General features: G+C 38.5%; 1 protein-coding gene across 3 annotated transcripts; it reads left to right on the forward strand.

Annotated features, from left to right (window-relative positions):
* Positions 1-299: 299 nt before the first annotated feature.
* On the forward strand, positions 300-25,135 carry MTMR6 (myotubularin related protein 6). Of its 3 annotated transcripts, none has more exons than XM_075050713.1 (15): positions 351-411; positions 3,547-3,756; positions 5,216-5,332; positions 7,257-7,419; positions 8,385-8,542; positions 9,262-9,390; positions 10,439-10,573; positions 11,735-11,867; positions 16,525-16,634; positions 17,719-17,844; positions 19,095-19,144; positions 19,948-20,148; positions 20,896-21,030; positions 21,110-21,236; positions 23,089-25,135. In XM_075050713.1, exons 3-15 carry the CDS (start codon positions 5,267-5,269, stop codon positions 23,347-23,349), a joined length of 1,794 nt encoding a protein of 597 aa, XP_074906814.1. In that variant the 5' UTR covers positions 351-411; positions 3,547-3,756; positions 5,216-5,266; the 3' UTR covers positions 23,350-25,135. The 3 variants fall into 3 exon arrangements, with proteins under 3 accessions (XP_074906812.1, XP_074906814.1, XP_074906815.1); XM_075050714.1 differs by having other exon boundaries at positions 362-411; positions 3,686-3,756; XM_075050711.1 differs by lacking the exon at positions 3,547-3,756 and having other exon boundaries at positions 300-411.
* Positions 25,136-25,993: the final 858 nt, after the last annotated feature.

Raw genomic sequence — 25,993 nt, forward strand, 5'->3', positions numbered from 1 at the left:
CCTGCCTGGCGAGGCTTCACGGCCACCACTGAGCTCCGTAGCCCCCAGCACAGCACCCACAGCCCCTTCCTCTCCCCCGAATCTCACAGAGAACCCCTGGAGCCCTGCGGGACACAGCCAGACCCGCTCCCCCCTCCGCCCACCACCTCACGCCGTCTCCCCTCAGCCATCCCCGCCCCGGACCGCGCATGCGCGTTGCTCGCCAGCGCGGCCAAAACGTCCTGTCCTCCGCCTGCCGCCAGGGGGCGCTGCAGGCGGTCACCTCCGGCTTTGCCCCGCCCCAGCGGCCGCCCCGCCCCGCCCCGCCCCGGAAGCGTTTCTAGGTGACGGCCGCCCCGGCCTAGCAGTACCACAGCGGGCGGCGGCCGCAGCTGAGGGAGCGCCGCTATGGAGCACATCCGCACCACCAAGGTACCTCCGCCTCGGTTTCGGCCTTCCTTCGCCGGCTGGAGCGTCGCCTCGGCGGGGGAGACGGTCGGCAGGGGAGTGGTGGCGTTGCCGGTGCCGCGCCGGTAACTGCGGGGCGGGCGGGCGGCCTGCTCGGCCCGGCGAGTCCCGGCCCCGCCGCTGTCAGCTGCGGGCGAGGGCGTTGTTGTTCTTCTTCTGTTTTGTAGCTGTTGCTTTCCTGGGAGGGGTATTGGGACGGTCCGTGGTGTTTGGAGTGTCCCTGGGCTCCGGTGGGGGCAGCCCGGCCCGGGTGCGTGTCCCCCTGCCCCGCCGCTCCCGGGGTGTCCTCCGAGCCGAGGGGGCTGGAAGGGGTGAAAGCTCCCGCGGGGAGCTCGGTGCGTGCTGCCCCGGTGGGGCCTAGCCGGAATGTACCGTCTCGTTAACAAGGGGAAGAGCTAAAAATTCTCGTGGCGTAACGGGGCCTGTGGTGTGGGGTGGGGAGCAGAGGAAGGCAGCTGGGAGGGGGCTGCCGTTGTTGTCTGTAGTCGGTATGTGGTTCCGTGCAGTTTTTCCTAGCTTTGGGGGCAAATCGGTTGTGAAAACAAGTATTGGTGTTTTGTTTGGTTTTTTTCTTCCTTTTAAAGACTCTGGTGTGCGTTGTTAGGAACGCAAGCTATCGATATATATGCAATGTGTTAGGCTATTAAAAAATTGGCTAAGCTGCAATTAAGGCTTTAGACTCTTCTGATTTTTTTTTCTATTTTTAGTTTGGTAGGTTGTCCTTTCTCTATAATAAAGATGAAAAAAAACCCCATGAGTCTTTCTTCTTTTTTGTAAATAATTTTTGAGTAAGTTTTTAAGTCACAGCTTTTATAGAATTAAATTTCTGACAGTATTTTTCTTATCTTGCTCATCAACCCTGACTGCAAGGGCTTCTGAAAAGACTGCCCTCTCTGTTGGGCGCTGGAAACTGTCAAGCGATTAGCTGCCTAACCTGGCAGTCTGACTTTAAACTAGATTTATAGATGTGTGGAGAAAAGGAGTGGTCATATTTCAGCTGCAAATAGTACGTTTATAACCAATAATTATATAAAGGTAACAGGCGCTTTCTTTTTGTAATAGCTTATATAAATTTTATATAAAACATGTATACCTAGTTTTATTTTTCGTATACATTTGTATCTGTGCATATGAAACAGGAGGAAGGTCTGTGATGAAGCTACTGTTAGTGATGCTTTACTTTACTGGATGAAATAATCTTGCACCAAGCTGACAGATTGAAGATAAGGTTTCTTTATCAGCCTGTTTACTTATAAACCTGAAAATCCTTGTTTGGGAACTTAATATTGTATTGTTACAGTCAATAACTAATTTCAAAATAAAAACTAGACTAAAACCAAAGTGTCTTGATGATCTGAGTAGCCGTTTCAATGTGAAATTGAGACTAGAGAGGCTGCAGGTCACTGACTTGTCTGCATCAGCAAGTGAGTGTGTTTCTGCATGGTTTTGGGCCCCTGCTGGGGAAAGAATACTTCATGTAGCAATATAATGGAAGAGAGAAACAAGCTCTGAACACAACTTGTAAGATACAAGACTTACTACTTGAAGCAATTATTTTTATAATTCATACCAAAAAAAATTATCCGTTCTAAAAATATCAACGTCATGGCTAGAAATAGCATGAGTTTTTGGTTATAATTGTGATGCTCGCTTAGCTTTTTGTAAGCTGTTGGCTTATTGAATATCCAGGTGGATTAAAGTGCATATATGCTAGATGGTAATAATTGAGTATTACAGTTATAGGAAGCAAGAAAACTAAAGTATAGTCTGCACTGTAGGCCTTAAAAGTTCAGTGCGTGTGTAGGTTCAAGTTAGATCTCATTCCAACTGTTCTGAGACATATCTACTTTTTCTAATCTGACAGCACTTCAGGGTTTTTTTGAATTTATTTTATTAAAGTAATAGTGGAATAAGATTGAAATAACAGTGCAGCCTTGCACAAGGTAACTGCTGTGTGGGGAGCTTTCATCCCTAGGAGAAGGTTGATGAAATAGGTTTTATTTGTCCTTAAACTTCAGTTTGCTGGAAATGTTGAAGTTAAAATTGTCTTAGAACTGTCAGCATAGCTATCTGAAATAAAATGTAGCTTTTTGTGAAATTAAACTGTCCAACAGATTTATGCTCAGTAAAGAAGTAAGGTCAACTTAAAAATCACTTCTGTCTGAGAATATATACTCAAATAGCCATGAATGATGAAAATCAGTTCACAATATGTCATAAATGGTGGTGGTGGGGAAATTACAAGTAAGAATATTGTGGTTTTGCAGTGAAGCTTTGGAATTGAAGTGTCCTTAAAAATATTTTAAAGCAAAATGTAGTAGAAAAGACTGGAATTTCTTCAGCCTGTATATTTTAAGTTAAATCTGTTTTAGTGAAAATACTGATGGGTTTTCTACTGGAGATGGAAAGTTTTGATTAGGTTAACTGCTAAATCCTAAACTTATGTTTGCAAGCCTGAGACTTAAATGGGGAAGGGAAAACTTTTAATATCAGTGAATGTCATACAAAGTTGAAATAAGAGTCTTGGAATGATATACTGTAATTGTTTTTGTCTTGGTTTAATTGTTCTAATTTGATCCTTCAGCTTTTTAAATGTAAGACTTCAGAGGTATAGTTTCAGCCTTCCTTTCTGTTCCAACTTGTCTGCTTTATTGAAATACTTTTTGGTTTTTTTTGCCTTTAACCTGTAACTCCTGGTCCTGACAAACTATCTGGTGACTCTTTTGCTGTAAATACTCTATATTATTGAGGTAGCTGTTCAAATTCTTACTGGTTTAAAAACTCACTAATTTGTTAGTGCTAGCTACTGTCAGAATATAATTTCTGACTATTTAAATGATCTCTACTTACAGATGTGCTAAAACTCAATAGCAGTCTTCCATCTCTTAATCTGAACCAATTCTCTTCAAAACTGATGACCGGCTTGTTTTTCCATAACTAAGGATTTGCCAAACTTTAAAATAAATTTTAAAAAGTGTTTATCTAGCTGAGTACCCATCAAAGCTGGCTTGGGTCAATGAACATGTCATCTATGGAGGCTGAATCTAAACTACATTTCAGTTGCCTTTAAGAAAAGTATATCTAGAACTTGGCTTTCAGAGTTCTTGAAGACTTCACCTATATTAAGAGGAAGCTGGAGCACTAATGCCTGTCCTCATCAAACATAGAAATACAGCTTTGAGAATAGCTGCCTCGTTACATGGAGGAGAATGGAACTTGACATGCCAGGATTTTGCAGGTTGTGTTGCTGGAACAAAACTGGAGCAGTTTCTGTGAGCTTCTTAATTTGCTGGGGAGGTGCAGTGCCAGGTACCTGAGCAGTTACTGCTGCAGAACTGCCCAAAATGAATTCTGTGCTTTGGCTATGCTATATTGATTTATGCTACTCTGTATCTGAGCATTGATACCTTGCTGATTACAGCATAATGTATTTTGAGGTATTGATGCATGTAGCTTCCAATCTTCTTTGCTTTCTAAACTGAAATCTAGAACATCATAGTAGCGCTGGCTTTTAGTAGGTATTTGCATTTCCTCCATTCTGTTTTGTATGCATTAACTTGCTTTTCTAACTTTCGAAACCAAAATTAGGCCTTGCTAGATAATAAGAAATACCTGAATTGAAAAGAGAAATTTTTTTAATGTTTTATATGTGCTTTTAGTAGGTAAATAAGTTTGTACATATGATTTAAAAATGGCCTAACGTCAGCACAGTAGATGTGGTCTCTTCTAGTCACCTCATTGGGTACTGGTCTTGCTGGTGTGGAAGTTTTTGGAGTTCTCCCATGCATTTAATGGCAGTAGCAGCAAGCCTCAAGCATAAGAGCTTTAACTTGGCCTTAATGATGCAGTGCTGCCAAGAAATAGAGGAATGCATGGAGATAAGCCATTTGCCATGCTCCTTTCCTGTTGCATACAAAGAATCGTGTAATGTTTGCTTCAAATAAAGCAAACTGTGGAGCCTGTGAAATTATGAGCAGCAGATAAAATGCAGGCTATCTAGAAGTCACTTTCTTTTGAAATATTTTGCATAGGATTGAGATAACAATGTTGATGGGATACCAGGAGGAGAAATTTGCCCTTGCAAGACTCAAGCTTGAAATACCTGCTTCAAATGCAAGCACAGTCCTTGAATTTCTAGGAGACTGTTATAATTATTAGTATAATGCTTTTATTTCACTAGAATTTATTTTGACTACGAAGCAAGGCTGTGATGATCTAGATTTTTACGGTTGGGGATGATATAAAAGACAGTAGATATCTAAAATTGAAGTCAGGAGGACATAATCTTTATGGCTTTGAGTCTGCAGACAGCCAATGAAGCATGTTGCTGAGATCAGCTGTTAATTCAGTGCTGGCATCTCAATAACAGGAAATTGTTAGTGAGTTTGCTCTGTTTTGGGGAAGCAGTCTAAAAGCTTAGTAATTAATTTTTCTTAATTATTCTTTTTTTAAACTTGATATCCTGGTCTCTTTTACTAGTAAATAAGCATAGTAGTTATGTATATATGGGGTAAGTATTCTGATGATCTTGGCATTGTGCCTTCATTATGCACTTTTGTATTGAAGCAGGATATTCTAACTAGTCAGTCTACTCAAAGCTTATGTGACCACGATTGTGTTCTTAATAGTTTGGCTGGAATAGCCTCGTGTTATGCTTTCCTTTTCAGAGTTATTGCACAAACTGGCAGAGCTTTTGCAAAGTTAGGATTTTGCTTTCTGCAAAAAGCAAGAACTAAATTTTGTCTCCTCCTCCCCTTTTTTCTTACAGGTAGAGCAAGTGAAATTACTAGATCGGTTCAGCACGAGCAATAAGTCATTGATGGGAACTCTGTACCTTACAGCAACTCATCTGTTATTCATAGATTCAAGCCAGAGAGAGACATGGGTAAGGGTAATGAATGCTTGTGGCTCAAAAGCATAGGTTCTCCAGATGCATTTGTTCTTCCTGATCTAAGGTTGAATTTGTTTACTAAAATGTTCATTTAAGTCACTCCTAACGCTCTCCTTGTTCATGGTATCATAATAAGTTAATGATTTGCATGACACTGCTGCAATTGAAGTCAGGTAATATTGAAAATGTCCACTTTTCTTCAAGCTGCTGTAATTTCTTCTATGGTCTTCACTTGTATTCTGGCGTGAATGTGTGGTGGTTTTCTTTAAATAACTGACTGGCACTGCAGTTCAGAGGCAGGAGTGGGAGACTGCTAGATAGTTTAAGCATGAGGTTTAAAGTTCTTGTGTTAACTTACCTTGTATTTAGATCTGGCCTAGGTTAAATGAGACAGTGAAATCCGAAGTTCTAGGCTTTGGTGAAATATTGAAGATGCCATGCCCTTTTTTTAGAGTGGTAAGGAGTTGTGTCTTCCCAAGTGTTCATCTCCAGAATAAAAGGATACAGAAGGGGTTGCAGCTTCTTGGTAACCAGTACCAATGTTGTACAAAGTTGGTTAGTACTGTAATTGCCATTAGTTTTTCTGCTCAACGCCCTGGTGGCACATTTGTGGACATCAAGTTCTGGCTTCCACTGTAGCCCAGCTGCCTGACTAAGTTCAGTGCCTTAAGTCTATCATCCTCCAGGATGAAATCTCATTTCCTTGGGTGTGGTTAATTATTTTTTCTGTAGGTGGATTTTTCTGGATAACCCTTAATCCTGTATACTGGTTATCTGACTAGATGCTTCACGGTGCTTTCAAGAAAAGTTATTTTTCCATGACTTGTTCTTGGATACTATGTACAATTTTGTATAAACCATACTGTTTTCATTTCATACAAAATAGGTAATTGGGAAGAATGTGATTCAGAAGCATTACTTGTGTCTCCCCGTGCACTACGTTAAAAGGTTTCATTTTGGGGAAACTGAACCTATACTCTTGAGTATTGCATTTATCTGATGATAATGCAAGTACCAAGTATAATTGTGATAATGTCTCCAAGATACAGTCTCTTTGTAAATGCATATTTGGCAGCATAGTTTTTAGGTGCCTTTCTAATTCTGATCAATATTTAAGAGGAGATGATTGCTTCAGTGAGGTAATTGAAATGCTATTAAGAACATCTTGTTCAGTTGAGATAATGTATATGTGGCTTTCTTCCCATGGTTGAACAGCTGTTACTTTACCATGTATTTTCCTAAATTTTGTGTAGATTTGCCACACAGATAAAACTATGGACGGCTTTTGTATATTCATTACTGTGACAGTCTTCTGTTAAAGTGGTTGAAAGGCATTTAGCTGAGAGACTGTCATGGCTACATAACACAGTGGGTAATACAGGAGATGTTTTTCTTACCTCTTGTTCATTCTGTATGTGTTAAATACTGGAATTCTAAGATCTTCAGCGTCTTCTGTATCTCTTATAGATTGAGTTGCTTTCTCTGACGTGCTTTATTTTGTCTGAAAATTCTGAAGTATGTTCCTGTAGATCCTTAAAAATAAATCCTGTTTGGATCCTGCCTAATTAGATGTATGCTTGTCAGTTAGCAAAGTTATAAAAGAGGACTGAACAACCGCAGTGGAGTTTTACTTATTGCTTTTGCATTTAGAAGGATATTTACTGTTCCTTACAAACATTAGTTAACACCTCAAAATATGAGGGAAGAGAATAATTAAATTTTGACAAATTATGGTATCCTGACCAAAACGCTAGTCTTAAATTTCTTCTTCTAGATTTATTTCTAACTAAATGATTGACAAAATTAGTCAAAATCTGTATTCAGCATCACTTAATGTTTTATATCTGCTCTTGTAAATAGCATGCAGTTCTCATTTTTTCATCAGTGTACTTATGCTGTGAGTTCTTGTGTGCCACAGATACTACATCACCACATTGCTGCAGTGGAAAAACTTCCCTTGACTACTTCTGGCTGCCCCCTTGTCATCCAGTGCAAGAATTTCAGGATAGTTCACTTTGTCGTTCCCAGAGAGAGAGATTGTCATGACATTTATAATTCTTTACTTCAGCTGTCAAGAACAGGTAATACTTCTAACTGTAAAAGACTTTGCAGTATATGCCTGGATTGGGGGGGGGGGGGGCGCAAAAAAAATCCATAGCTTTTTTTTTTGAAAGGTGCATTATGAATGTTAATGATTAAGTATTAATCCGCATACAAATTCAGAAGATGTGTTGTCTGGCTTCTGTAGGTTATTGATATTGACTAACAGAATGTAAGATTCCTGGGTTTTTTTTGCATTTCTGGTGTTATGCCTGAAATTGTGAATATAAATGTATGTAGTCTCTCTTAATTGGTGTGTTCTATAGATAAAATGCTACTAAGCAAATACTAACTTGTTACTGATTTCATACAATTTCAAAAATAAAGCTGAAGTTTTGATGCGAAATAGCACTACCAATTCAGCTTTACAAGAGACTGCTGTCACCTACTATGGTCTCTTGCGTTTTCTGCTTTGTGTTTAGAATGATGTAAAATGTTGTCATCTGTGATATGTGAATAGTGTATTAGGAAAAACATAAAACATTTTGAAAGCTTTTTTGCTTTAAAGGAAGCTTTAACACTTACTGCTTTTAAAGGTCAGTAGAAGTAAGATTCTGTTCTTACCTCCAAAAATTGTTTGTTCTTTTAGCTCTTATGAAGTCTTCTAATAATTCTGCCTTTTGCCTTGTTTAATTTTCGGTCTTCATTTTGTGACCTGTGCTTTGCACTTACGGATTTAGAAATGTCTCTGCTGAAACAGGTTAAGCACACTCAAGAAAGCTCTCATAACCTAACTTTAACAAAGTATCTATAATTGTCAGTTAACTGTATGATAGCTGCAGAATAAATATTACAAGACTGTCAACTATCTATTTTAGTCTTGCTTCTGAAAACCTTGAAGCCTGAAACTTTCTCTACAATTCAGGCAATTTCAACTGTGCTACCTTTCTCTACTCAGACATTTTTGAGGACAACTTATTACGTAGTCTTATTCTTTACTTTTTAGCGAAATATGAGGAACTGTATGCCTTCTCCTATAATCCAAAACAAAATGAATCTGAGCAAGTCAAAGGTTGGCAGCTTATTGATCTAGCAGAAGAATATAAGAGAATGGGAGTGCCAAATGCTAACTGGCAGTTGTCCGATGCAAATCGTGATTATAAGGTGAGTGTTGTAATGGAAACATGTTTTGCTCTGCATCTGTTTCTGCTTTATCCTCTGACTCTAGTCCTATAGAACAGTCTAATACTATGAAACCACTTGGCTTGCAGCATAAGCAAAAACTTGCAGGCGGGAAGGGTTAACTCCTTAATCAGCGTGCAATCTCACAACTTTCTAATTGAAGTTTTCTTCCAAGGCCTCATTGAGAGAGTGTGTGCATGGATGTATGTGTTCTTTGGGATTGTTTCTACAGTGTACTGACCTGTTTGAAGCCCAGCTCCAGCAATTCTGTTTGCTTTTCAGCTCTGTTATCTCTCTTAACTGAGAAAGATTCTACTTCAGCATTTGCGATGTTGACTGTGGGACACAATGGCTGTGGTGGTGCAGCTGATTCCCAGATTAGATTTCATCTTGCTTTGTAGCCTGTAAATACAAAAAATGAGGGGAATTTCAATATTTTATTTGAAATGCATTCTGAGCATTTCTACTGAAGAGTCACATTCTTGAGATGTGAATGCTAGCATAGCAGTGCTTGGACACCAGTTTGTACTTCTTTATTGATGGCTTTTCTCCTCTTCTGAGCTATTTATGTGTATATAGAGAAACATGTTAACATTTGTCCTTTCTCTTATTTCACCTAACATCTCTCAAACTGGATGCCATAAAACTAGTATAGGCTTTGTGCTTTATACATAAAATTCTTGTGTATCTGTGTCTTTCAGATTTGTGAAACTTATCCTAGAGAACTTTATGTTCCCAGAACTGCAAGCAAGCCCATAATTGTTGGTAGCTCCAAGTTCAGAAGCAAAGGAAGATTCCCAGTGTTGTCATATTATCATAAAAATAAAGAGGTATAGTGTGTCTTCCTCTTAATGCAGATGTACTGAAAATTATTTCTCAACACTTAGCAGTAGTTCAGGGTAGGTAAGGAGGTAAGTACAGTGTCTTGTATGAGAATGGCATAACCTATGATAACGTTAAATACAGCTGACACTAGTGGTGTCTAACAGGATGCTGATTTAAGCTAAGCCAGTTTAAAAGAAATCCTTAAGTTATCAGTTGATAATCAGTTGAATCTCTTAAAGCTTTCAGAAACTGACCTTAAGATAACTGAAGATGGCTTTTTGTCAAGTGAACTGTCTTCCTTGATACATCAAGAATAAAATCTGTTAGGTCAAAATGCACTTTGCAAAAAACCACACCAAGAGAATAGAACTGGTTCTTTAAGGAGGAATTTGCAAGGTAAAAAGAACTAGAGGATGAGAAATAAGAACTGGCAGGGTTTGTTAGAGAGTGGTGTGAAGCAGCATCTGTATCTTGGCTAGGGGGTATCTTGGAAGGGAGAGAAGGATTGTCACATTGTCACCTTGCTGAGTTGAAGAATTTATGAAAGATGAGTGTTAAGCTACTAGATGCATTTGAAGATTATTACTATTTGGAAGATGCACCTGATACCTTATGAAATGTAATTTTCAATGATATATTCTATCAGATGATAACATTGTACTTGCAATAATAAAATTGTACATACAGTAGTAAAACTAACCATAATTCATTTCATACCAGGAGAGTAACTTGCTTTCCTAAAGTGTATTCTTTCCAGCCTGTACTTTTTTTTTGGAGCTTATGCTTGGGGAAAGTCCATTATGTAAACTGGTATCTTGCCCATATAGATGAGTCCGACAAAATGTTTTGATAAACCTTTAGATTTAAGTTGTAGGTACTGTGTTTGAAGGTCTGCAAGGGATGTGCTTAAGAAGTTGAACACCTAAACTTTCTTCAGTTTTGTGCTGTTATCTGCTGAATGAAACAATTTGTTTCAGTGTCTTAGAATTATGCAAAGCATTGCAACTACAGGTATTAAACTGATGCTAACTTATTCTTTGTTTTCTATGGTAGGCTGCAATTTGCAGATGCAGTCAACCTCTCTCAGGTTTCAGTGCTAGGTGCCTGGAAGATGAACACATGTTACAAGCCATCAGTAAAGCAAATCCTTCAAATCGCTACATGTATGTCATGGACACCAGGCCGAAGGTATGTACTTCAGGTTCTACAGACTAGCTTCTTTTCCTGACCATGAGATTACAGGGATACAGTGTAATTCTGAAAAATTCAGTTGACTCTATCCTGGGCAAAAATGTTCTTGAAAGGTAAGGTTAGGCCTCTGTATTCAGGTGTTTAATTACTTGCTTTCTTAAAGAAGTTGAAATCCTCTCAGGACTCGGCTAGAATTCACTGAATATGCTAGTGAACTTTTGGGGAGGTGCATTTTAAAGTGTAGTTAAGTGAATAGTTGAGTGGGATCCAAGTCATTAATGACGTGGTGAGCTGTTTTGGTTGTTTGTGTGGTTGTTTTTTTTTAAATGGGAGGGAGTACTGTGTTCTGTGTAAATATTCTGTGAAAACTGCTATTGCTGTCTGTCTTAACCAGGAAGAAATAGGGAAAATCATGTTGTAGCATTCTGAGGTCATACTTCATCACTGTCTAATTAAATTGAATTATGTTGGGGTTTTGACCTGTGTTGGAATGTGTGGGGTGAGTTTCACTTTTTACACTATCTGCATTTAAATTGGTATTGATTTCACTCAAATCTCTGAACATAGGAGCTGGAAAACAAGGATGTAAAGTGAAAAACCTACACTGTAGGATCTGCACTTATTTTGAGCAGGGTTCAGTAGTAGGTCAGCCTGACAGACTGCAACTGAGCCAACTGGGTTTTTTGTAGTTGTGATTTTTATAGCTGCAGCAATTTATCAGCTTCTCACCCCCAAACCTGACACTTTTTAGGCTGCCTTGAAAGTGCATGTATGGTTAAGTCTGAGTCTTACTCTTTCCTTTTTAGGTTAATTGCTTTGTAGCATCTTTGCTCAGAAATGTTTGGAAATAAGTAAAGGTGTGTTGGTGGGAATATGGAGGAGAGAATAGGAAGTTATTAAATTAAATGCATTATTCAGATATGTCAGCTCTAAATATGTTACTTTTTATGTACCATGCATTTCTTACACTTGAATGCCTTCAAGCTGATTTGCCACTAACTGTTAATTTATTAGAATCTGTTTGTAGTGTGTGCTCTTGAGTGTTGTTTTTTCCCCAGAGTATTCCATTGAAATTGCATGACTTTTTTTTTTTTTCCTTTATTTGAGATTTTTATTTGAAGTACTGGTTTTCAGTATCTTTATTTTGCTTTTTTTAAGCTTAATGCAATGGCAAACAGAGCTGCTGGGAAGGGCTATGAGAATGAAGACAACTACTCTAACATTAGGTTCCAGTTTGTTGGCATTGAAAATATTCACGTAATGAGATCCAGCTTACAAAAACTTCTGGAAGGTATGTTCTAATTGTACTATAATAGCATATATGAAAATATTTTTTGAAGTCTTTAATGATAGCTTAAACTGTATTGCTATTTCTATATTTTATCCCAGCTCTGTTTATTACCAGTTTGCTGTGCTCTATCGTAACGAATTACCTTAAACCTTTAGCTTTAAACTGTAAACCCAATGAATGGAGTTACTTTGAAAAAAATTGAGTAGCACATGTATCTTGGGTGATCTTGATGAGTATGTCAATGGCTTGTGGGAAAGACTTCTGTGTTTTCCAAGTGTACATGCATGTATACACACATGTGTAATATAAATGCACAAAATAGTGTGTGTCTGTGCATACATTTTCATATATAGAATACCGATTCTTCAAGGAGCACTTAGTTCCACAGAATTCACAATGAGCATATGGTCTGTACAAAACTTGAACTCTTTGGGCTGATGAGCCGCTTCTGTGCTTGTAGGTACATCTCAGAGTGCTTGTAGAAAGGGGGGCAGGGGGGGAAAGTGAAGCACTTTGCCATACCGCTGCCTGGTGGTGAAAATGGAGAGGTAGAAGTCTATTAAATAATTCTGTTAATATTTTATTTAAGTAGACATGTGAAAGCAAATCTAAGACACTTTGTGGAGTGTTAATACTGAGATTAGAGTACAGGTGTGGAAGCCTGACTTCTGCCACTGACAAATGATACATATATAGGTGCTTGCCTTGTAGAATTACACAAATACTTCTGGTCATGGGGAAGGTTTACACTTGTATGGAAGCCTATTTTGATGAAGACATTCTATCTACATTGGTCAAGAAATCTTACAGACTAGTGATGTAGTCTTACTTCACTCTAACTGAGCCTGTATCTGCTACTAATCTATTCTTCAGGCACTCTGTATGGAATACTACTGAGCTTTGAGAATATGTATTTTTGTGGTTATTCCTGCATGTACTTTGTTGAAGGGAAAGATGAGCAGCATGAGCCTGAACTTCAGTTTTTAAGTTCAGGATAATCCCTCTTTCTTTTGCTAATATCTTCTTCAGTTCCAGAAAACTAGTTAATAAATCTTGATTATTTTTTTTTTAAAGAGGCTTCCTCCTGTGTAATAATGTCTGATGCAGAAGTGTGTGTATCACGCAGTTAAACTTCAGACTTCATGTTCCTTCCATTTCACTTAGCATCCTACCAACAGTGCTTACCAAGCATCTTTCTGTAGCTTTCATTAAGGATGGAATATGTTTTAGTTTTTCCTTGTGTGGAGGATTGGTTTATTTAAATTCGATGGAAACAAAATCATGAGTAATGTTTGTACCTGTTCTCTAGGTCAGGCTTTGGGGTAAATGAACACAGTTGTTCTACCTCTGAGTCTGTATAATTTACTAGAGTTTTGCTGAATGCCAGTCTAGAAGTAGAAGCATCTTTAGGGGTAGGAAGGACCCTTAAAATTTAGGGAGGTACCCAATAATTTACTCTTCAGACCCCTGTAGAAATGCCCTGAGTGGGGTGATCAGGAAGGAAATGCTATGAAAATGGCTCATAGCTTAAAATGAGGAAAAAAACATTTAACTTCTGTGTACCAGCTTCCCCTGGATGTGCTGAAATGAATGTTGTCAAATCAGGGATGTGATACCAATGACCCTGTTCTTTCAAGAGCGATTGTAACTGGGACTGTCCTCAGTTTTATTTATAACGAACAACTGTTATTCATTCTTTGGCACATGTACTGCTAGGAGACTGTTGGTCTGCCTTTCTGATGTCCTTCAGAATCTAACGATTCCATTTGCAAGCAGAATGCAAGACATAATCCTTCCCAACATCCTTTTGTGGTGGGACTACACCGTGGAGCATGCTAGGAGGATTTACTGTCTATTCTTCATCTTGGATTCAGCTGGTTTTTAACTATCTTGTATGCAGTGAAACAAAACTCTTCCAAAATAGTTTTCTTCAGTGTGGACATGACTCTGCTCCCCCGATGGGCAGACTGCCCACCTATCCAACCCTAATGGAAGAATCTTCACATAGACTAAATTTGTGGTTGTGGCATTAAGTATAAAGTCCACTTTTTATATATTCAAAAATATAGTACTACATGTCAGAAAAGATTGAACTCTGATAACCAAAAGGTTTTGCGTATGTCAGGAAACAGCATTTCTGCAGAAAGTATTTGAAGAAAAGGCTCAATAATGGCTGCTGTGGTCTGCTGCATATATTTTGATGATGGAAGTGTCTTAACTAAGAGTGTTTTTTTTCTGGGTTATTTGGGGTGTGTGTATGGGAGATGGGGTTGTTTGGGTGGGTTTGTTTAGTCATTAAAAACAACCTCTGCCCCCAACCCACTGTGCTGCAGTCTGCAGGTTCTAGTCTCCTCTTGAACTGCTGCCTGATGCATTGCTAGTAGTGTGTATAAGGACAATCAAGCACTGGAACGTTGAGGTTTTGGGGCTCACATGCATGCAGGGCGTGTGTTTATGATGGGATCCATATAGCCAAAACTATCTTGAATGATAGCCATTGTGAAGTAGCTAAACACCTTAGTGTTACCATAAATAATTTTTGACCCTTTTAGGAACCATAAGGGGCTAGAAATCATATGCTAAAAAAATAAGTGTTAAAGCAGTGTCAATGCAATTTCTTTATTTCATCACTAAATAGTATAAAAATGTTTGTCCTCGTTCACAGAAATGGAGAGTAACTCTCTGGGTTCAATGTATGTGTTCTTATCTCTGCCTTAGTTAATAAAAATATAGAAATCTAGCTAGAACAGGGAAATACCAATGGTGAAATATTTCTACCAAGCTGAAAATTCTGATCAAAAGCAGATTTTGACAGCAGTATCTGGGTGAAAAAAAACTGAGGGCTGGAAGCCTGTTAATTTTCTAGCTGAAAGTTTGTGCTTTAAATGATAAGCCACAGAATGTAGGGGTAAGCAGCCATGAATAGTGCCTTTAGACATTGCCTTGTCTGTCCAACCCCTTCCCTGCAGATGTTTGACTTTACAGAAATTGGAATATTTTTAGTTTCTTTCCTTTACCATGCAGTGGTGGGGCCTGTTTGTGTACTGTTGTGATTGAAGAGGTGTATGGAACCACTGGTGTAGAGACAGTGTGAGCTAGCTGAAAGGATTAATTAGTTCTCAGCTGATTTCTTCCATGTGATAGACCTTTCAGAAGCAGAACTCTTGCCTAACAGTGCTATCTCTTTCAAAGACCAGGGAAAGCTAGCATAGCTTTTGCTGCTTTTACTGATATTTAGAGACTAACCTTTAAAATTAGGTCTTGTATCCAGGGGTTTCTTGATGTTTTGTTACTTCATTGTGTTATGGTGTTCTAGCTTGTTTTCTAAATGACAAAGATCTACAGGCTTTAGAAAAGGTGCTGTGACACTTATTGGGAAGCCTGTCTTTGTTATAGCATTCAGCAGCAATTGCCATTATGACTCTTCCTGAGCCATGGGGAATATACCAATGCTTGTATGGCTGAAAGCTGAGAAATGTGTAGTGCAGATATAGGAAAGCTCTGTGAGGCAGTGGTTTAAGAGTTCATAGCCTTTGTTACATCAGGGGACTTGATTGAACATGAAACTGTCACAGAATGGCTTGGTGAATTTTGTTGTCTGTTTTCCCCACTGAGGCACTTCCTCCCATAGTCAGAGAAAAAGATTCTTTTGGAACTGCTGTAGGAAGATCCCCACTGATAGTTTTCAGCTACAGAGCCTTTTTATTTTCATTTGGGGCCCACTAGCTGGGTAGAAAGTAGGCTTCTACTGTGGCAGGGGGTGGTATTTCTGTAGATGGCAACCTCCTTGGGTATCCTCTCTCAGAATCCCACATAGCTGAAGCTGTATCAGCCAGTGAATACTTCTTTCTTTCTTTTTTTTTTTTTTTTAGTTGCCAGAAGTTTGTCCTGTTTGGACATTAAAGTAACTGTGTGAGTTGCTACTCCAAATCATACAAGAACCAGGTTATCTGTCTCACTTGTGAATTGATAAGTGGCTGTGTGAGAAACTTTCAGTCTACCTCTACACATCTTGCTGTTACGCTGCAAGGCAGCTTTCCTTTAACTTGAGTTCTTCCCTGCCCTCTCAATCAGTGTTACTGTTACAGGATCAAAGTGTACTAGGGAAGAATGGTAGAGATCAGAGTCAGAACTGGAGTATGTCAATTCTGGAGGTAGACAAAATGTCGGTGGCTTTCAGTTCATCACCATGTCCTTGTACTGCACTCACTTTATTCTCCTAAGCAGCATAGTGAAGGTGATGAAACTCTGGCAGTCTGACTACTCTGAACTGTGTCTGGATGCAGCTACTTCCTGCTGGTAGTTGTAATTTTGAAGTATTTCTGGTAAGCTTTTGGCATTTACATTGCCCTCCTCGGTAAGGCTCCCTCTTGGGGATAGATAACTAGTGTATTTACTTTGAATGTTACTTTGTCAGAAAGACAAAGATCTTACTCTTGTCATGCACGATTACTGTAGTTCTACAGAATTGAATTTTGGATGCAGGACGCTTGGTAGTACCCCTCTCGCAACCACTTCAGTGGTGATTTCCTGAAAGGGTTCTAATCAACTTGAAGCATAAAGCTTTAGAAACAATATACAATTCTTCTTCTTTCTCCATTGCAGGCTATAGGTAGCTGCAACTGCTTAAAGCTTTCTAACTCTTGGTTTCTTTCAGTCAGTGGCACGAAGGGTTTGTCTGTCAATGACTTTTTGTCTGGCTTGGAGAATTCTGGATGGTTGCGTCATATCAAAGCTGTGTTGGATGCTGCTGTCTTCTTAGTCAAGGTAACTTGTATGCTGCTGTTTTGTTTGATGGCAAGTTCGTTTGCTACCAGGCAGAATTACACTTAATATTATGTAAGGTGTAAACTTCTGCAATTGATGTTTTTGGAAGGAGATGCTTAGTATACACTGATACTTCTGATATGCTGTTTTAAGTATTATGTGTTTCTGATGACTGGAGATGTTAAATATGCCAGCTAATGTTTTGGGACTTCCTGGATGCTCTTTGGTTACCTTACTGGGAGATTAAGGGATTCCCTGGTTCTTTTAGGGATTTATGAACAGTGTAGCCAGTTTGGAGGTGGATGGAGCGAACTATTTAGTGTACCCTGGAGAACACAACTCTTGGGGCACTAATTGCAGCAAAGCCAAACTGTGGCTGTGCTGACTTCATCTGGCAAGGAAATGGGACTGTTTATGAAGAATTCGGAGGAGCAGCTGCCTTTGCCAGGCACCTGTGAAGCCAAGGGCTTGACCTGAGGGGAGCTGGGTGAAGAAAAAACCCTGCATCTTTGGTTTTTACTAGGTGAAATAACAAGGAGTTAACCTGAGTTAAAAGTGGATGATTCTCCTGAAGATGACCCTCAAAACCAATTGGAGTAACAGGATTTGAATTCTTAGCCAAAGCTAATAAGCATTTCCTAGTCCGTAACTTTTGTGTAGTATAATGATGAACATGTGGGTATTTTTGGTGGTGTGTTTGTGTTGGTTTATTTTTTAACCTGTTTGGTCTGTAATGTGTAGTCTACTTCCTCATAGTAGGCATTGCAAAGGGTTTTTACAAGCTTAGCTTCGTAAGGGATGGAAAGAGACCTGGGAAGCACCGTAGATGTTCTTGTTACCTTGTGCCAAAGTGGTAGTGGAATTTCTTTTCTTTATAAGGAATTTTCTCTACTTCCATGGAGAGAAGCTCTTAGCTTTTCAATAGGATCAAATCCTTTCCTCATAAGAAACATTTTTCTGGCTTTGTGAAATAAAATGGGCTATGCTGTGAGTTTGGGGTAAATGTAGCTTTTTTTATTTATCTACTAAATTTTGACTTCTGTCTATAATTAAACATTCACTAAGAAACACCTCTGTTTCACAGGCAATAGCAGTTGAGAGCGCGAGCGTATTAGTGCACTGCTCAGATGGCTGGGATAGGACTTCCCAAGTTTGTTCACTAGGAGCTCTCTTACTAGATTCCTATTACAGAACAATCAAAGGATTCATGGTAAGCTAGCTGTTGCATTCTTGAGTTGTTCCTTGGTAAATAAAGGATGTTAAATGTTTGAGTGTGAAAGTGAGCAGGTAAACATACTGAGGCTTGTTTTTTGTAGTTACAAGTATTAAGATTCGCAGTATACTGATTGATCTTTCTTTTAAAAATACTTTGCTACTGTGAAGAACCATTTATTTAAAATCTAAAAAACTGAAATAAAACCACTGGATTGCTTTAGGTACCCTGTAGAAATGTTGCAATTATTTCCTTTTGTATCCAAAACAGCCCCTTACCTATGCTTCCAGAGTACTTCTGTGAGATAGCAGATGAACAAAATTATAGGAGCTCTTTGCTTTTATCACTTGTCTCAAAATCAACCTTATTAAAATCTAAAAATGATTACTCCCTCAGTGACAGAGACCTGAAGATATTGAAGCAATCTAAATGTCTTCATCTTTCTAGAGAGGGGGAGGAATTTCAGTATAATTATTCCAAATTCTGGAGTAGGAAGATGAACTGTGTTCTGCAGTGGCAATACGAGGTGCTAGAGGAACTCCTGAAAGATAGTGCCTAAACTTAGTCCTATGTATTGGTTAGAATGAACTGCCACAAATATTACAAGCAAATAAAGTGAAGTTGAGGAGGAATTAGAAGAGGATTCATTTCTTACGAACAATGAGAGGTCGTGTGTCATCTTTAGGGAAGTAATTTCACCTTTTTGGTTTTTAGTCCTCACTGTCTAAAGTTAGATTTCTGGGGAGACTTCTGCAATGGGCAGGCAGTCCTGTGTTCCTTTTGGTGCTTGATACTGTGACTGAAGTGATAAAACAAATTAGTGTTGATATTAACAAGCTTACTGCTATAAAGTCTTACAAAGATTATTTTGTGTGGATTTACAGAAACTATGACAGCAGGAATGCAATATTAATTTTTCCTGTACTTTGCAGGTTTTTTGCAAGTTGGTTGACAATCTGTTTCTGCAGTCATACAATAGTAGTATGCTTAAAGTGAGCCTGGCTTAACAGCAGTTATCTGATTGTCAATGAGCTAATGTTTTTTTACTAGTTTTAGAAACATGCTTTGAGAATCTCTTGTGAAAGACTTCCAAGAAAATAAAGGAAGTACAAAGTGATAAATAGTTGCTCCTACTGTAGTTTGACTTGCATTTAAAATACAATATATCGATAGTTGGTGGGGTTAATACTACAGAGGTAAGGTTGGGTAACATTTTACATGAGACTTTGTTTGTTTTTACCCTCTAGGTCTTGATAGAGAAAGACTGGATCTCTTTTGGGCACAAGTTCTCTGACAGGTAGTTCATTCTTCCAATACAGTAAAATGGATATAGTGAACTGAATGAAGTATTCTTAAAAAGAATAGCTAACTTGTAGCTGTTAAACTACTGCAGTGTTGTTAGAAGTTTTGCAATGAGTCAGCTATTTTCGGTAAACAATGCGCTTTGTGTATGGCTATTTGAATACATACCTATTGGATAATTGATTTATATTATAGACATAAATTTTTAGTGCTCTTCGTGCCTCACTCACGGATGTCAATAACTGCAGCTAGATCTGCATGGATGCACAGACAGTGCAAAACCAATCTAAAGCCACGTCCTGGCTCTTTAGGCAATATAAACCACTTAGTTTTGAAATCTTTAAAGATGAGTTTGCATTTATGTTTACTTTTAATGATGAAGTCACACCTACCTTTAGAAGGCCTGTATGTTAAGAATTCTGTTTTCCCTTGATCCGCCTGTCAGCAGCGATGACAATAGCCTTGCTGCTATTTACTGCTTATTAATTTGCTTTTAGCTGGTATACTCCAAATATTGACTATGGAAGTAATAGACACAAAGGAACTTAAGTGTCTTATGTTGCTCTTCTGTACTGAATACAGATATGTGATTACTTACAAGTCAGAAAAATAGGTCAAATGTAAACTGATTTCTAATTAAAAAAAAAATATTGCATGGGTTCTTATAGTTAGGTGCTTAATCTTCAAACCAAAGCTAGTGTCAAATTAATGTGCTGTCCTTTAAAAACAAGTGCAACTAAGACTTTTTTGATTTTTGAACTTAAACCAGTTTCAATACGTTTATGGAATCTTTTTTAGGTGTTGTCAGTTGGATGGTGATCCAAAGGAGATCTCGCCAGTGTTCACCCAGTTTTTAGAAAGCGTGTGGAATCTGACTGAGCAGTTTCCACAAGCCTTTGAGTACAATGAAGCGTTCCTCCTTCAGATCCATGAACATGTCCATTCATGCCAGTTTGGTAACTTCCTTGGAAACTGCCAAAAAGAGCGAGAAGAACTCAAGTAAGCAGACATTGTAATATGTCTTTTGTTTATTCTGGCAGACTAAGGACTCCTGTGGATATTCTTCATTTTAGGGTCTGAATAGAAACAGAGACAGGATTGGTAGTACTGAAAATGATGTTGCACTGCATCAGGGGACAGCAGTGCTGCTTGTGCTTTTGCACACTGAAGACAGTCTTTCTAATTGTGGGAGAAAATTCCATGCTCATTTTTCATGGGGAAAGTTAAGGCTTCTTTATCCCTCTGTTTTGTGTGGTTTGGGGTTTTCTGGTTTTGTTTTTGGTTTTTTTTCTTCCCCTCCCGAAGAATAGGTAAGCTTAAGTCTGGAAGTATCACTCTATTCCTTCCCCCGGTCTATTTTTAGGTAACCTTAAAATTCTTGCCTTCTCAAGACTAATTACTGTCAGTTAGAAGTATTAATAGGATGTTTGCTAATACTTTCAGCTGGAAAACATCTTTAAAGTTTTCCTCCATTCATCTTTGTCTCCAGCTGTATTTTGAAAGCATTTACTGCAACTAGGCAAAACTTACCCAGCATAGGCAGTAGTACTTCTAAATCTGATAGTCCTGTCCAACATTAGCTTATGGCAGGAAGAAATTATTTTTATGAAGAGCTTTTAATTCAAGATTTATAAGTATTTCTGGTAACTTTAAAAAAAATGTTCAGGTTGATTTATTATGCTGAGTTGAGCAGCTTCTGTTTTTTGCTTGCAGTCAGTGTTGACCCTGATCTCTTCTTGCTTTAAGATTAAGAGAGAAGACATATTCCTTGTGGCCGTTCCTTCTGGATGAACGAAAGAAATATCAGAATCCTCTGTATAATGCAGACTTCTCTCCAGAACTAACTCTTTTGGAGCCTAATACAGTATCATTCAATTTTAAGTAAGTTTAAATTATATACAGTATCTCTTCTTCAATTTTGTCTTTATCCTGCATAGTTAAAACTGTCTGCTTCCTTCAGGTTTTGGAGAAATATGTACCATCAGTTTGATCGAAGTATGCATCCCAGGCAATGTGTGTTCAATCTTATAATGAACATGAGTGAACAAAACAAACAACTGGAAGAAGACATTAAAGAACTGGAAGCTGTAAGTATTACAAAATAAGTGTCTGTACTTGTGACTTGTTCCTCAAATTCACATTTATAGTCTGCAGTAATGCTGCCAGCCTTCCCATGAATGTCACTGCTGTATGGCCTAGCACTTATTCTATGTAATGTTGACTTTGACTTTTACTGTGTGCTTCCATGCTGAATGCCAGACTATACAGCCAATATTTTGCTCTTAGGCACAATTTATTTTGCTTTACTGATGGACTGTATTATGTAAAAGTGCTCCTACTATCACAGCATTACTGAAGATGGCTTACTGTAGATTAGATTTATGTGAAACTTATCTTGGATAACAAGGTACCCATCATAGCTACAGCTGTGTTGCTAGTCCAAGGAGTCTGAAAATCTTTTATTTCCATTAGAGCTACTAAAATGGAAGCAGTAAGTATTGTCCTTCTTTTAACTTCATATGCAGGTGCGTGCTGTTGTAAGTCACCATAATGATGGGGTATATACCCTCATGCTTATTTGAAGACAGGGCTAAATCCAGAGATCAGATTTCTGCAAGTGACTTCTACTAGGGCTAGAGTAAACAGCCAGGAAAGACTGAACAGTGTATCTCACTTGATTCTAGTATGACTTGATCAGTGGCTTTTAATTGATGCTTTATTACAGTCAGTTAAGGTGCTGAAACTTCAGACTAATACCTTTTAAGAAATGCACAAGTTTTCTAACTATTAGTTTTACTTCTTTGTGTGGCTAGAAATGGTAACACAACTCCTGTATGTGGTGATGGGGGAGGGAGGGAGGAGGGAAGTATAGCTTTTCTAGGAGGAAAGATTTTCATAAACTGATCCTACTGTAACTAATGCAGGTCACTTAAACTGTTTCAAATCTTAATTGTATATTTAAAATTTTTTCTACAATTGAAGCAGCAAAATGAGAAAACTCAAGATGAAGCAAGATGTAAAGTGAAGTTTCATTTTTGAGTTTTCTAGAACCTCGTTCCAGTGTGTTAACTTCACCTGAGCCCACATTTCTCACTTGAGTGATGAAGAGATGTAGTCATTTGAAATCTTGATGTAGACCTTCCTACTGCTGTTTCCGTCTTCAAAAAGTTGGTGTCAAGAAACACCAAAGTCTTCTGCGCTCAGTCTTAGTTCTAATAAAGCACAAACACATCCACAAAAAAATCAGTTCAGTTAACTAGATCAAGCTCCCAGTTACTGGGTGAGATTGTTTAAATTTATAAAAAAAAGCCAAAAACCCCAACCCTTCATCCAAATCTTTCCTCTTTTGTTACTGAATGCTTGCAGGTTAATGGGTCCCTTTCTCCAGTCCTGCTTTCTAGTTGACATCTTTTAGTATAATCTGCATTTGAACAAACTGTATTGGCATTTTTCAAATCTAAAGGAAAAGTCTTTTAGAACGTTTTTGGGAAGGACATAAGGGCTTAGGTATGAAACTGCTCTTTGTCTTTAAGGGACTCATGGTATGCTGCAAGCTCCCTGCTTGCTGATAGTACCAAAGCCTGTCTTCCTCTGCCTGTACTGTAGGAAGTATTCCCATCTTGATAGTAACCAAACAAGGGGCAAGCCTAGAAGAACCTTTCTTCTATGGACATTGTCAGGCAACCTGTCTGCCTTCTGCTCAGCTGCAAATTCTAAGCATACAGTGCTTGTAGCATCTGCTGTAAACTGGGGGAAAATGTCTTCTCCAGTGGCCTAATATTTAATAATACTGTTACATATCTAACCTGGGGTAAGTAATACAGGGTTTTGCAGATGCTGAGCTGGCCAGCAAAAGAAGTGGATTCACTTCCTTTCAAAGGAGAATATTATCAGCAAAGCAGTCATGCTCTCTGTTAGTAACTGTTCTTTATGTTTCAGAAAATAAAGCAGAGAAATGGGCAGTCAAGTGCAGTCCCTGTGAAGGAACATCAGCAGTCTGCTCATCCTGCACCTGTGGCACTGAAGACCCCTCCATCCTTCCAGAAGGAGCAGCCACTGATCCCTGTGAATGATGCTGTAAGAACTATAGAGGGCAGCAACACAGCAGACAATCGCTACAGTGAATTTGTGGCAGAGTTCTCGAAAGCTGAGCCTGCTGTAGTCAGCTTGGAGTACGGAGTGGCCAGGATGACCTGCTAATTAAAATCCAGCACTGTGCTCCTCTTCTAGACTGTTTGAATGAAGAGATGGATTATTTTGAGGATGGCTCTGTGCTGCATGACCAAAACATGACTTGTATATCGGCAAGTTTTGTTAACGTAGACTAGAACAGCATGCTAGTTGTCAAGTGTTTGCTGTTCTTTTAAGAAAAAAAGTGTAGTTGTGTTTTAAAAGAAATAGGGGCATTTGGTAAGTGGTGACTAAAAATCAAGGAATGGTATGTCTTTGGACTTAAGTCAGTTTGCACTAAATTGGTTAAAACAGTAATATTACTTTATTCACTATAGGAAAACACAGGTGATCTTTCACAGATTGATTTTATTTGGGCAAGAAAACTTGAACTTTCTATTTTAGGAACTGAAGCTACGTGTATATATTGCGTATGATATGAATATGTATACCCATGTTTAATGCCACCCAGTACTAAGTGTGAGTGTATTAAGTGCCATGGAAAATTATGATATGTTTCAAATCATAAATAGTTGGCCTTAAACCTGTCAGATCAATGAGATTGTTGTCCTTTACTATTGCAGTTTACCTGGCTCTGTTTACATTGTATTTGCTCAAAATGTTATTTCCTTAAAACAGGACTGAATAAAAGGAATGAAGCATGCCTGAGCTGGCGCAGCCTTTTGGCAAATTGCTACCTGAATGTTAACTTATCGCTGAAGACTTTCTTTCTTCCAGTTCCTCTGTTGTTTAAAATTATATAATTAGCCTGATTTTCTTCTCTGGCAGCTCAGCAGATAGAGCATCATTGAAGCTGTAGGTTGTGTCTGACCTTAAATGTTTTAATTTGTGGCAAGGTATTTTAAGTGTAGAGTAAAAAGAGTAAAACGTGTCATGTAAGAAAACAAACCTTAGCCAGTAACTGAATTGTCAGGTTTATTCCGATTGTTTACTGTGTACTGTGCAGTTGTTCAAGTTGCAGGAATGGAAGTGGAAGTTTTGGAAGTATAGTCTACTGACATTGTTCCCAAGTACAAAAAAAAAAGTCATCCATGTGTCCAAAGCTCATGAGAAACTGAGTGCCTCCTAAATCTTTCCTTAGAAGAAAATTTTAGTTTTTAGTGAAACACCCTTCTCATCTTGTAAAGACTTGTCCAACCTGTGCATATTATAAGTAATTTCAGTACAGTCTGGAGACTTTTATGGACTTGGAGAGAGGACAAAAACTTCTTCTAGCAGGATGCAGTAGAGATGATGGGACATAAGAAAAAAAAAAAGGGGGGGGGGGAAACGTACAGTTTATAAGCTTAATTATGTATCTGTAACCTTCTAGTGAGGGAGAAGGTTTTTGCTGAAGTTTGTTACCTGATGGATTTTCTGAGCAGACCAGAATAGGGAAGAAAAGTGCTGGTGTCCAGGTCTTAAACAGAGGTATAAATTATAACTTTGGGTATTAAGATCTCTAGGTATGATGTTAGATTAATGCTACTGACCTTTTATCTCTGGATTTAAATAATTTTTGGTTACAAGTTCTTATCCTAATCCCTGAAGTCTGTTTTGAAGTCTGTTTTGTTAAAATTACTGGTGTGCCATGCACAATTTGACATAATTGGCAGCACTTTCCTCTGCACCATATTGGATCTAGGGCTCTATTAACAAGGCCAGTACAGGTCATGATCAAGTTGCACTTGTGAAGCTGTCTGGGAGAAGTTAACTGTGACTCCTGTATTTGAGTGTTAGTTCACCCGTTTCACTAATTTGTTTTTTAAAAGCCTATAAGTGTAAATAAAGGTTCGTAAGTCTTTTTATTCCCAAAGATATGAGCATAGTGTCATCTTTAAAATACATTATCCAGTCATTTAAACACATTTAGAATTTCTCCACTACAGGTTTTGATGGTTTCACATTTGCACAGTGGTGCCTTACAGGGTTGCAGCAAGAGAGGTTTTTGTGCCTTGTTATTTATTGTCTCCCCTTCTCCCTCACCTTCTGTATCAACTTGGTTCTGTGGTTTTCGTTTGGAAAAACAACCTGTATATTAAGCTTGTGTTGTAGCACAGTAGTGACAAATTTATCACTGGCAATGTAGGTAAGTGTTACCAATTTGTACTTGTTTGTTTTAATATTTAGCAGCTCTGGTGTTCCATGGACACTTTTCATATTGTTTAGAGTTTATAGGTTCAGAAGATTGTATTAAGCTTTCTTGCAGATATTGTTGTATGCTGTTTTTACTTTAGCAACCCCCTGAGTGCCCCTGCATACAAGGCTTTTGAAGAGAAGATCTGTTCCCTTTCAGTCCTGTTAAAGTGAGTTTATTTCAGTCTTCAGGCCCTCTTTCTTGGCAGAGTTAACTTCTTGGCGAAAGGAATCAGGCTGCCTTTTTATTTTAAACCAAGGTAGGCATGTTAGGTCAGCTTTAAAATGTTATAAAACTATCTGCTCAAGCACAGAACCTGTTCCTTCATCAAAAAATACAATCCTTCCTGATCTGAAGTGAATATTTTACTCCTGTTAATACGTGAATAGAGTTTTATCAGGCTGTTTTGTAGAGCAGCCTTCTTATACAGTCTGGATAGCTCTGCCAGCTCAGCCTGCAGGGTCACCAGTGAGAAGAGTTCCTGCAGAGAGGCAGCTGTCTCTTCTCATTTGCTGTTCAGGCTTAAGCCAAAACTAC

Source organism: Buteo buteo, chromosome 18, assembly GCF_964188355.1.
Source record: "Buteo buteo chromosome 18, bButBut1.hap1.1, whole genome shotgun sequence".
In the NCBI taxonomy this organism is placed as follows: domain Eukaryota; kingdom Metazoa; phylum Chordata; class Aves; order Accipitriformes; family Accipitridae; genus Buteo; species Buteo buteo.